Source organism: Vidua chalybeata, chromosome 25, assembly GCF_026979565.1.
Source record: "Vidua chalybeata isolate OUT-0048 chromosome 25, bVidCha1 merged haplotype, whole genome shotgun sequence".
In the NCBI taxonomy this organism is placed as follows: Eukaryota; Metazoa; Chordata; class Aves; order Passeriformes; family Viduidae; genus Vidua; species Vidua chalybeata.
This window is the reverse complement of record NC_071554.1, coordinates 1304837-1317363: the sequence shown is the minus strand read 5'-3', so window position 1 is coordinate 1317363 and position 12527 is coordinate 1304837. Positions and strand designations below refer to the sequence as shown.

Here is a 12527-nt window from a genome sequence, read left to right as displayed (position 1 = left end):
TTAACGGAATAAACATTTTTAAGGTCCTAATTCTAGTCTGACATGTGGATTCACAAGGGATCTGCATCTATTTACTGCCACGTGTATAAATTAATTCACTCAGGAAGGTTTGCTCCGGGAATGAATAATTCATGCCAGCTCCTACCCTGATTACATAAAAATCCTGCTCCTGAGTGCTGCTACCAAGAAAGCTTCAATTTCACCTCCTTCCCTGATTTACAGTTGTTTAACCTTTAATTGTTGTGCAAAAAGGGGGTAAAGCCATGCTGGAATTAAGAGCTAATAGTGGAGAACCCAAAGGAAGTGGAGCCGGGATGGATCCAGCTCCAGCTCCGGGGTCATTCCCTCCCTGGGGGTGCCCTGAGACCCCTCCCTGCAGCTGTTTCAGCTCCTGGGGGGCAAAACCTTTCTCCAAGGGCTTTTTTTTTTTTTTCCCCGTGGGAATTTTAAGGGGTTGGGATGGATTTTAAAGCTCATCTTGTCCCAAAATCTCTGCTGTGGGCAGGGACACTTCCCATTATCCCAGGCTGCTCCTTGCTCTGCTCAACCAGGCTTTGGACACTTCCAGGGTTGGAGCATCCACAGCCTCCTTGGACAACCATAATAAAAAACTTCTCCCGAATATTTAATCCAAATTCCTCCTCTTTTGTGCCAGAGTAAGGGTCACACTGAGGGACCTGCTCTTCCCCAAATCCCACCCTGTGCCTCCCTGACAACACTCCTGGAGCTCTGGCAGCCTCGGGGCTGTGCCCATTCCCTGGGGAGCCTGGGCAGTGCCCAGCACCCTCTGGGGGAAGAACCTTCCCCTAAATCCAACCTGACCCTCCCCTGGCCCAGCTCCAGCCCTTGCCTGGTCACAAACATCACCAAGGAATCCCTGCCTAACCCTGGCTGTAAATGAATGCCTGATTCCAGAGATTTCCACATCAATCCAGCAGCGACTTCCCAGCGCGTGGCCCCTCTGAGAGCAGCAGACCCCGAGTGTCCTCCTGTCTGTCCCGGCTGTACCTGGATCCCTGCTCCCTCGGGCACTGTGATCTTCCACACGCAGTTGAGGCTGTTCAGGTAGGGCTCAGGGAAGCCTGGGGACAGGATGGTTCCTTTCCTCTCTGTCAGGTTCCCCCCGCAGGGCACTGCAACGAGGAAAGCAAGAAGGAATTGGCTTTGCTAAAAACATTGTTAAAATGACAAGGAATCAAGATTAAGGATGAAATTTATAGGAATAATCCTCTTTCCAGTAACTTTTTTTTTTGGTGCAACTTCTGGCACGTTCCTCGGGTGTGGGGAGCACACGAGGATGATCTTCAGGAGTTGCTCTCCTTCAGAGGAGGTGAAAGCAGCTTTCACCCAGATCTGATTTATTTGAGATGCTGTCCCAGATGTCACAAGAGTATTGGATCAAAAATGTCAATTCCCTGGAATTCGGGGTTAAACTGTTCTTACTCACAGCCAGGCTGGGCTTTGTATTTTATCAGACAATCATGGAATGACTTGGGTGGGAAGGAACCTTAAAGATCACCAAATCCCTTCACCCAGACACCCTCCACTATCCCAGGTTGTTCCAATCCCTGTCCAGCCTTGGACACTTCCAGGGATGGGACAGCCACAGCCTCTCTGGACAGAACCACAAGAGGTTTTAAAGAAGTTTTTTTTACATTTCATTCATTTACATTTACATTTACATTCATTAGTGCTTGGTTTTGCTGTTGATTTTTTCCCACACGACACCCTGGGCTGGAAGACACCCACAAGCACCACCAACATCCAACCCTGAACCCTTTTAGGACAACCCAGACAGCAACACTATTGCCCTGATTTTTAAAAGTGTTAAGTTTTCTTTTATAGCTCTTTTGAAAATTTTAAAGTTTTCACAAAACTTCTTTAACCTTCTGGTAACGTTTACATATTTCTACTGGAGTTCTCACACACTGTTCATGTAAATAATGATTGTTTTGCGTTCTTCTTTGTGAGAAGAGAGAATTGATGAGCAAATTAGTTGGATCAGTGTAGGTGGAGAGGTGGCAATTTCACCCTCGAATCCACTGTCACTTTTAGAATTCTGTATAGAATTTATATATTCTATATAGAATTCACTGTTGGTTTGACCAGTATAAATTCTATATAGAATTTATATATTCTACATAGAATTTATATATTCTCTATAGAATTTATATAATCTATATAGAACTCACTGTTGGTTTGACCAGTGTGGTTGGAGAGGTGGCAATTTCACCCTCCAATCCGCTGTCACTTTTAGAATTCTATATATAATTCTATATATTCTCTATATAATTCTATATTCTACACAGAGTTCTATAATTCACATCAGAAATAAACCCAGCTCTTTCCCCTCTCTCAAACTCACCGAGCCTCTGCGCCCTCGCCTCGCGTCCAACAGCGACACAACGCCGCTCCCAGCGCCACCCACCCCGTTGCCACCTCCATCCCCCGGTGCCACCTACCCACGCAGGTGGGGACGGAGGAGTTCCACTGTGCCAGGGCGCCGGGCATGGCCAGGCACTGGATGGCAGGGGAGCCACGCAGGCCGTAGCCGGGGCTGCACTCGAAGCGCACCGCGGCGCCCACGGCGAAGTCGCTGCCCAGGCGCCGCCCGTGCCGCGGCTCCGGCACCGAGCTGCACTGCGTGGCGCTGGTGCGGGGCACGGCTGGCAGCAGCAGGGGAAGGCAGACACAACACAGTTAGTGCGGGGAGCGTGAGCTGGTGGAGCAAAGAGTCGTCAGTTTCGCGGCGGAATCCCCGCGGAGCTAAACCCCACGGAGGTGCTAAATGCAGGCTTGGAAAATTGGGAAAAATGAGCAGTGAGGAGACTTCACTGCCCGCAAACTTTGGCTACTCATGTGTGAACCCTCTCCCTTTCTCCCCAGATCACTCCCCAAATTGACTGATTGTACCTAAAAACCTGAAGGATTGGGGCTGAATCCAAACTCTGCCATTGACTGATTGTACCTAAATCCCAAAGTGTTTAAACACCAAAGGGGGGCTGAATCCAAACTTGGCCATTGACTGATTGTACCTAAATCCCAAAGTGTTTAAACACCAAAGGGGGGCTGAATCCAAACTCTGTCATTGGCTGATTGTACCTAAATCCCAAAGTGTTTAAACCCCAAAGGGGGGCTGAATCCAAACTTGGCCATTGACTGATTGCACCTAAAAACCAAAGTGTTTAAACCCCAAAGAGGGGCTGAATTCAAACTTGGCCATTGACTGATTGTACCTAAATCCCAAAGCATTTAAATCACAAAGAAAGGATGAATCCAAGCATAACCATGGCTTGATTTTATCTAAATCCCAAAGACTGGCTTAATTCAAGCATTGGACTTGAACATCTTGGAGGTTTTTTCCCAACCTTAATGATTTAATGATTCTATACCTGAAATAAAAGCAGCTGGGACATCCAGAACCCCCTCACTGTCTTCCTCCAGAGAACTTCCCCCACATCAAAAGGTTGTTTTTACCCAGGGGAACAAAAGGATTTGGCAGTGGCTTCCCAAGAAGTTGTTTTGTCACCCAACGCAGGAGCCTCCGCGGGGAACCCTTTGGGTTCCTCAGCTCCCTGGGCCTCATGGCCATGAAGGAACAGCAATTGGGAAAGAATCTTCTTTGGAAAAGAGAGAAAAGGGGGATTTAAGTTGTGATGGTGCTGAAATTGTTGATATTCCTGTTGAGTACTGGGAATTACAATCAAAGACAGGAATGAGTCTGGCAGATAAATGAGGAGAATTTATCAAAATAACAGGTCTATTTCCAAAGAAGAATTCAATTAATATTTTCCTCTGAGTTGCTTTAAATTTCTGAGTGTTTATCTAATTAGAGTCTGGCCAGGCAGATCCAAATCAGGATCGCCCTTTTCCCCTTGCTTCCCATGCAGCTCTTGCAGGAGGGAGGAGGAAACTTTTCCTGGTTTCAACAAAACCTTTGATCTGCTGAGCTCTTTGAAGATTACAATCACAACCACGGCTGTTTCACACTCATTAGGCAGGAATTCAAGAGAACAGATCTCTAACTACTCCAAAATCCAAACCATGCTTTGCTTCTCCCCTGGAGAAGGCTCAGGTCATGCCAGTGTCTGTCCCCTCTTTGCAGCAAGAGCCTGGATGTTCCCAGAGATAACTCCAGGGAGCAGGTGGGTGAGAAATCCCGTCTGCTTTCCCACTGTTCCATGCATCATTTGCTATTTACTCCCATAAAATCCCTGAGTTGTTCTCGCCCAGTGCAGCACGAAGCTGTTACTGAAAGGATCAAGGGGCAGGAGTGTGACAGCCCCGAGCCTGTGACTCGCACAGAGGGAGGATTTCCGAGCTGCCAGACGGGATTTCAGCTGCTTACACCCAGCAAAGTGCTAAAAATGCCACTGGGAAGAATTGCTGTGGGATAAATCTCCAAATTCCCTGTGTGACTCCAGGCACGACGCCGGGATGGGGCTGATGGTAATCCTGGGATGTGCAGGGTTCAGGCTGAGTGGGAATGAAAGGGCAGAATACAAAGAACCCACAGCAGCCAGACAGCCCTGCCAGAGCTCTGCTCCCAAAGGAATCCTAATTTCCTGTGATATTCCCTGCTCAGAACACCCAGACACCAAAAGCAGCTCAGGGCACTCAGGACACCCCTGGGAGCGACCCGAGGACATTTCCAGAACACACCTGAACTCACCTTGGTAGACAAAATGAAAGCCTTTGGCTGTGGATTGACCCTTGGAGCTGAATTTGATGAGGATCTGGTTGGTGGTGGCCAATGGCAGAGATTCCCCTGGATGGGGAGGAGGGAAAACAGGAGAGACAGAGGTGAAGGAATGAACCACAGGGAGCAGGTGTTGGGTGTCAGCTGTGACAAAGCTGCTTTCCCCAGCAGGGACAGGGACAGGGGACAGGGACAGGGGACAGGGACAGGGACAGGGAGCAGCTCCCTACCTGAGTGAGAGCCTGAGAGGGAGCTGAGCAGCCGTGAGTGCTGCGTGGGGCCATCGTGCACCTCCACAACGTCATTGAGCGCCGTCTGGAAAAAGGCAAACTGCCCGAAGAGCACTGCGGGGACAGGGACAGGGACAGGGACAGGGCTGGCACCGGCCACTGCTGTCCCCAGCATCACCATGCTGTTGTCCCCAGCATCACCACACTGCTGTCCCCAGAGTCATCACACTGCTGTCCCCAGAGTCATCACACTGCTGTCCCCAGTGTCACCACACTGCTGTCCCCAGAGTCATCACACTGAAGTCCCCAGTTTCACCACACTGCTGTCCCCAGCATCATCACACTGCTGTCCCACTGCTGTCCCCAGTGTCATCACACTGCTGTCCCCAGAGTCACCACACTGCTGTCCTCATTGTCACCACACTGTCCCCACACTGCTGTCCCCAGGGTCACCACACTGCTGTCCTCATGGTCACCACACCATCATGCCCACTGCCGTCCCCACTCAATCCCAGCACTGTCCCCACTGCCATCCCACTGCTGCCCCCACTGCTGTCCCATTGCTGCCCCCACTGCTGCCCCCACTGCCATCCCACTGCTGCCCCCACTGCTGTCCCATTGCTGCCCCCACTGCTGTCCCATTGCTGCCCCCACTGCTGTCCCATTGCTGCCCCCACTGCCATCCCACTGCTGACCCCACTGCTGCCCCCACTGCCATCCCATTGCTGCCCCCACTGCTGCCCCCACTGCCGTCCCACTGCTGTCCCCACTGCCATCCCACTGCTGACCCCACTGCTGTCCCATTGCTGCCCCCACTGCTGCCCCCACTGCCATCCCACTGCTGACCCCACTGCTGTCCCATTGCTGCCCCCACTGCTGTCCCATTGCTGCCCCCACTGCCATCCCACTGCTGACCCCACTGCTGCCCCCACTGCCATCCCATTGCTGCCCCCACTGCTGCCCCCACTGCCGTCCCACTGCTGTCCCCACTGCCATCCCACTGCTGACCCCACTGCTGTCCCATTGCTGCCCCCACTGCTGCCCCCACTGCCATCCCACTGCTGACCCCACTGCCGTCCCACTGCTGTCCCCACTGCTGTCCCATTGCTGCCCCCACTGCCATCCCACTGCTGTCCCTACCACCGCCCTACAGAGCCAGCCCACGGAGCCAAGGCACTTTCATGGAATCACAGAATCCCCTGAGCTGAAGCAGACCCCAAGGACCATCGAGTCCAACCCCTGGCCCTGCCCAGGACCTCCCAGGATTCCCAGCATTCCAAACTGGGATCTCTTTTCCCAGCACAGCCTTTGCCCCGTGTTTCAGCTGCCTTTATTCCAGGCAGGGACAAGGCCTGAGTGACAGCCTGGAGAAATGGGAGCCCTTTATTTACCCCAAACTCCAGAGGCAGTACCAGCCTCCCCCGGGTTCCTTGCCACGACATTTTCCCACTGATTTCCAACCCACTGGGAATTTTCTGTGACTCATCCCCTTTCCCTGCCTATGGAACACGAGGTGCAGAATTCCACCGAGGAACAGTAATTATTAATTAGGTGTAATTGGCTCCCCTTGGATTGAGCTTTGGACAAAACCTGGACAAATCCGAAATTTTCTCCGACTCCAGCACAAAGAGCACCCAACAGCACCACTTGCTACTGTCCCACCTGCCCTATCTCCAGTTCTGGATGCACTTGTTAAAAAATCATCATTAAAAACCCAGCAAATAAGAGCAGCAAGAAGAGAATCCCATAAAAATTCCAAGCATGGTACCATAGTCCTTGGGCACGACGATGGAGTACAGGCACACCTGGCCACTGGTGTAGTTTTGGGGATAATTTGGGGACAGGACGACTCCATCTGAGCCTGTGTACTGCCCTCCACAGGGAGCTGCAAGGGAAAAGATCATGGAGCATCCCTGGAGCCTGGAAATGTCCCCAGCCACCATTCCCTGCTCCAGGTGCTGCTCCCTGAAAGGTCTCGTTGGAAAAATCAGGTTGATCCCACTCCGAGTCCGTGCTGGCTCCACGTGGAATTATCAAACCACTAATTAATGTGGGATTTGCACTGTTCCCCACCTCACAGCTGGGGATGAGCTCCTTTTGCCACAGTTTTCCCCGCCAGAGCCTTCCCAAATTAGGGATTTCATTCCTTCCCCCCCACCAGCTGCCTGATTCCCTTCTCAGCTCAAGTCTGACTGCAAACCATGAAGTCAGAAAAGAAAACAAAATAACCACAGAGAAAACAGAAGGAAAAACCCCTTGTTTTGTCACTGAGCTCTGCCCCTGCTCAGGAACGCCCAAGATTGAGGGTTTGGATTAGCAAGGATCAGGTTTAGCCAGGGTTTAAGTGGATTCCTGACTCCTGCCAGGCACTTGGGATGTGTCAGGCACTGAATCAGCCATGTCCAGTTTCCCATCTGTCTCCAAAAAAAAGCTCAAAAAAAAACTCCCAGAAACCAGCTCTTCCTGTCAAAAGAAGAGCTGTTAAACCCCTGAAAAACGATGACAACTAATTCCTGGTAAAACCCCTAAAAACTTACGGAAAAAACTGAGAAAACCCCTCTGAATTAACACCCAGCTTTCCACGGGCGACGCGTCTTGAGCAGATCCTTCCCCCTGCCCCTTCCCGTGGGATTTACCTGTACAGGTGGGGCGAGGCTTGTTCCAGGTGGGTTTTCCATCCCCTCCCATGACACAGGTGAGGGTGGGGCCCCCCTCGATGTCGTAGCCCCCATCACAGTAGAAGGTGATGGTGGAGCCCAGCTTCAGGTCCGTGCCCACCTTGGTGCCGTTCTTGATGGACCCCGGGTCAAAGCAGGACTCCCGGGGGTTCTCTGCAGGGAAAAGAATTCCCAGGATTTTTATTCCTCTGACACAGCTCCTCTGCTGTTTTGAGCAGTGAAATGGGAGGTTTTTTTAGGTTGTTTTTTTTTTTTTTCTTCACCTGGGAATTTGTGGGATTTTCACAAGGACTGGCACCATCTGCAGGGTCTGGATTTGGGATTTGGTTTGGATTCTGGCTGCTCCAGACCCTCCTGTGGAGCACTGGGAGAAGGGAGGCTCCAGATCCCACACGGGCACCCAAAATCCAAGCAGCAAGGCAGAACTTGGATTTCACACAATCCCAGGATCGCTGAGGCTGGAAAATCCCTTCAGGGTCATTGAGTCCAAGCTGTGACCCATCCCCACCTTGTCACCAAGTGCCACAAGGACAAATCCTATTTGAGATGGGGAGGCCCTGGCACAGAGAAATCGTGGATTCCCCATCCCTGGAAGTGTCCAAGGCCAGGCTGGATGGAACTGGGAGCAATCTGGGACAGTGGAAGTGTCCCTGCCTATGCAGCTGGATGCGTTTTAAGGTCCTTTCCAACCCAAACCAGTCTGGGATTCTTTCATTTATTCCCTGGGCACCTCCAGGGGTGAGGATTCCACCCCTTCCAAGGCCTGACATCTTTCCATGCAGAAATTCCTGCTGATGTCCAACCTGAGCCTCCCCTGGCACAACTGGAGGCTGTTCCCTCTCATCCTGTTGCTGTTCCCTGGGAGCAGAGGCCAAACCCCACCTTGCTCCACCCTCCTGGCAGGTAGAGAATGAAAAATTCTCTGCCCTGCAGAGTTTAAAATCCCATTTCCATATAAAAATTCCAAGGAACACTACAGATCTGTCAGGACCTAGCTATTTCTTTCCTTATTCTTCTTCTTCTAACAGCTTTTTTTTTTTTTGTTTTTTTTTTCTCTTTCTCTTATTTTTTTTCCTGCCTGCAATATAATTAGAGGCTTTGATTAATCCAGCTCTTTTGTCATTTTGAAATTGCTCATTAAAGACGAGGGCTTTTCTGAGAGCAGTGGCTCTGGGAACAATTCAAGTGTGCTTAAGCATTAAATCAGGGGCTCTCAGATTTTGGGGAAGGTGTGGAAGGAGAAACAGGAAACTGTAAAGCCCACAGGTCTTGCTTTTGCTTCTCTGCACGAAAAATCAGATGATCCCATGGTTTCCTGTCCACAGTAGCTGCACCAGGTGATCCAGGTGAATGAGGCACAAAAGGATGGGATTTTTTTTTCCCCAGAGCATCAATTCTCTGTTTTGGGAGCCACAGACTGGTCAACCCCCACTGCCCATCACACATTTGTATCCTCAGCCTTTAAATCCTGAAATCCTGGCTTCTCCCGTGCTCAGTGGGGTCTTGATGCACAAATTCTGGACACTCTGAGCACCACTTTTCCTCTTTTCCTGTTTCACTCCACTCCTCTTCACCTCCCTCCCTTTCTCCACCCTCTGCTTCGGGGGTGGCGGAACACCAGAATTCCCCCTGGAAGGTGTTTTCCACAGCCTCTCCCAACGAGAGATTGCTCCAACAAGGTGGAATAATCTGGGAATAAGCCCAGGGAAAGCCCCAGGTAGCTGCTGGGCCAGGTGTGCCCTCAGCCCTCACCTGTGTACTCGATGACGAAGCCGGCGTTGCTGACGGAGGCGTCGCTCCGGAACGCCAGGAAAAGGCTGTTGCTGCTGCTCTCGATCCTCTCCGGGAGCTGGGAGCCATAAAAACTCCCAATCAGGGGGCTCAGGGAGTCAGGCCCGTCGTAGATGTGCAGGAAATCATAGCCAGGCTCCAAGCTGAAGCTGCAAAAGCAAAGGAGGAGAGCTTGGAGTCGGGACATGTCCCTGGAGAACTCCGGGCTGAGGTCCTGGGATGTGGAACCCCAGGGCAGGGATTGGCTGCAAAGTTCTGCCAAGCAGGACATTCCTGATCCAAAATCCTGCTCCAAAATCCTGCTGCCTCCATCCCACGTGTGAGGAATCCAGGAATGGGGATGGAGTCAGGAGACAGAGCCTGAGCCGGAGCTGCTGCAGGGATTCCCAGGCTGTACCCCGCCATGTTCTGTGTATCAAAGAGGAGCTGCCGCTGGAAGACGAGGATCTCCCCCCTCAAAAAAAGTCTGGGAACAGGTTATCCAGGGGTATGGGACAGTTCCATCAGCCTTGGGTTGGTTCCTTCCCAGAGTTCAGACACCCACAGCCAGATTGATCCCTCCCCGCTCCGTGTCCCCAGGGCCGTGGCACCGAACCCTTGCGTACTCACACGTTGAACACCAGGGCAATGACATAGTCAGGGGACACTGTCAGCTTCCAGTCACACTCCTTCCCTGGCGGATACGGCTCCGGGTACTGCGGGGACAGGATCACCCCAGCCGGGCCCGTCAGGATCCCGCCACAGGGAGCTGCAGGAAAACCACCCAGCGTGAGGCTTTGGAGCACAGAGACTTCCAAAGCAGCAAATGGGAAGCAGGAATGGGAAAAGATGGAGATGTGATAGACGGGGGGGGGGGTTGAGAAAGCACAGAATCCCGGGATATTTTAGTGGGAAGATGTGGAAACCCAGGGCAAGGGGTGCTCTGACTGCCAGGAAAACACTGACCCTGACCTTCATTCATGGAAAAGCCTCCAAAGCCTCAAAGTAAACCAGAGACCACAAAAGTGTAAAATAGATTGCAGAGATGAGAGTATTTAGTATGTCACGTGGGTGAGAAATTCAGATTTTGGGATTTTTAGCATGTTGTAGATGGGGACAAGATGGAGAACACAGGGTGTTGTCTCGAGATTCTTTCTTCTTCCTTCTTCTTTTTGAGTTTGGGTGGTATCTTGTAATTGGGGAGTGTTGGAACCCAGGGCAAGGGGAATATCCCCCTGTGTGCCCTGGGGTGCTCTGACCCCCAGGAAAACACTGACCCTCATTGATGGAAAAGCCTCCAAAGCTTCAAAGTAAACCAGAGACCACAAAAGTGTAAAATAGATTGTAGAAATTGTAAAGAGTAGTGTAGTATGTCACATGGGTGAGAAATTTAGATTTTAGGATTTTTAGCATGTTGTAGATGGGGACAAGATGGAGAATACAGGGTGTTGTCTTAAGTTCCTTTCTTCTTTCTTCATGGGTTTGGGTGGTATCTTGTAATTGGGCAGAAAAATCCGCATTGCGGACCTTTAGGGGTCAGTTTTTGGGTTAGAAAGGGAAATAATCCAGGTGTCACTCCTTAATTGGGTAGTTCACTTTTAGGTTAGACTTGGAAAGACCTTGCAGCGCCAGTTTGTTAGCCATTTTGTGCTGTTTTCACGCATGTAAGGCCTGGGTGCAGCCAGCGTGCTGAAGTTTTGATAAGGTAACAATAAAACAAGAACCTGAAGACCGAAAAAAGTCTTGTGCGTGTGCTTTTCCTGACAAAGAACTGCTTCAAGAGGGTTTCCCCCTGCCAGGGGAGCCCTCAGGGAGTTGCCCGAACGTGGGGCCCGCAAACTCGCAACTGGCGCCCCGTGTGAGGAAAATGCAGCTCTAAAGAGATCATCCCACGAAGCCCCTGGGAGTGAGCCAGATCCATCAAAATTCCTCCGGAGGTGAAAGGACTCAGCTGTTCTCCACCTCGATTCCTGGTGGCCACAAGAAGTGACCCTGAGGCTCGTGTGTGACACGAGGCTGCGGCGGCTCTGCCATCCCACAGGTGACAGAGCTCTGGGTGCCACCAGGGCCTTCCTAAAATCCGTAAATGAGGAGCCAGGAGGGGAGAGAGAGAGAGAGAGAGAGAGAGGGAGGGAGATCTTCCACTTTTCTGCTGCGTTTATGGAACTCCCTGTCAAGGCCTGTTCGCTTGTAACGAGGTGAAAACACGTCCGGGCCTAAATGGCTCGGTCGTGTTTACTCCACTTCCCGGCACATTAAATGCCAAGCTGATTGAAAAATCAATTATTACTTTTTTTTAAGGCTCAAAGTGCCTGCTCGTGTTTGTCGCCGTGGCAAAACATGACGGGTATTTTCCCTGTCGGTTTTTTTCTGCAGGCTCCTTGTGAGGGCTCTGAGATTTCCCTGGATCAACCCTCACGTATTCGGGATGGGGTGAGAGGAAGGGGGTCTGACAGCAGCTACAGAGTGGGAAATGAGCTGGGATGGGACAAAAACGATGAGATAAATCTTGAAAGGATTTTCCATGAAAGAGTGAGCACGTGGGATTGTCCTGTGGGCTTTGGTAAAGAAAAACATCTAGAAAAATATCAGGTAAAACCCAGCGGGGCTGGTCTAGAAATGTCATAGTAGGGATTAGAGACCTTTCTCCAAGTCCAAGAACGGAGAAATGTTTTCCTTCTGGGACACACCAGGAAACCACAGCTCAGATACGGAAAATTTGGCTGAAGGCCTCCCAAAAATACCTTGGAATAACCATCAACCCTCCCACATTTGGGATGGGATGAGAGCAAGGAGAGCACAGCTTGTGGGGGGGGGTCTGACAGCAGCTACAGAGTGGGGAATGAGCTGGGATGGGACACAAGTGATGGGATAATCCTTGGAAGGATTTTCCATCAAGGAATGAGCAGATGGGATTCTCCTGTGGGCTTTGGTAAAGAAAAACAGCAGGAAAAACCCAGTGGGGCTGGTCTAGAAATATCCAACTGGAGACTAGAGACTCTCTTCCAAAGCTTTAAAACAACTTCTCCATCAACGTCCAGACTCAGGCACAGAGAACTTTTATCCCTCTGGGACACACCAAGAAATCACAGCACAGACATGAAAAAATTTACCTGAAAGGCCCCCAAAAAATGCCTTGGAAGAACCCAC

The 12527-nt window shown here is 51.0% G+C and overlaps 1 protein-coding gene across 1 annotated transcript in view; it reads right to left on the bottom strand.

Annotated features, from left to right (window-relative positions):
• CSMD2 (CUB and Sushi multiple domains 2) overlaps positions 1–12527 on the bottom strand; it is a 273933-nt gene that overhangs the window by 57215 nt on the left and 204191 nt on the right. The window contains exons 28-35 of the mRNA XM_053964332.1: positions 10008–10146; positions 9360–9547; positions 7566–7760; positions 6698–6814; positions 4930–5043; positions 4673–4768; positions 2463–2666; positions 1009–1133 (exon numbers count right to left, since the gene is read on the bottom strand). Of these exons, the coding sequence (XP_053820307.1) occupies positions 1009–1133; positions 2463–2666; positions 4673–4768; positions 4930–5043; positions 6698–6814; positions 7566–7760; positions 9360–9547; positions 10008–10146 (1178 nt within the window). The remainder of the gene's footprint in view (positions 1–1008; positions 1134–2462; positions 2667–4672; positions 4769–4929; positions 5044–6697; positions 6815–7565; positions 7761–9359; positions 9548–10007; positions 10147–12527) is intronic.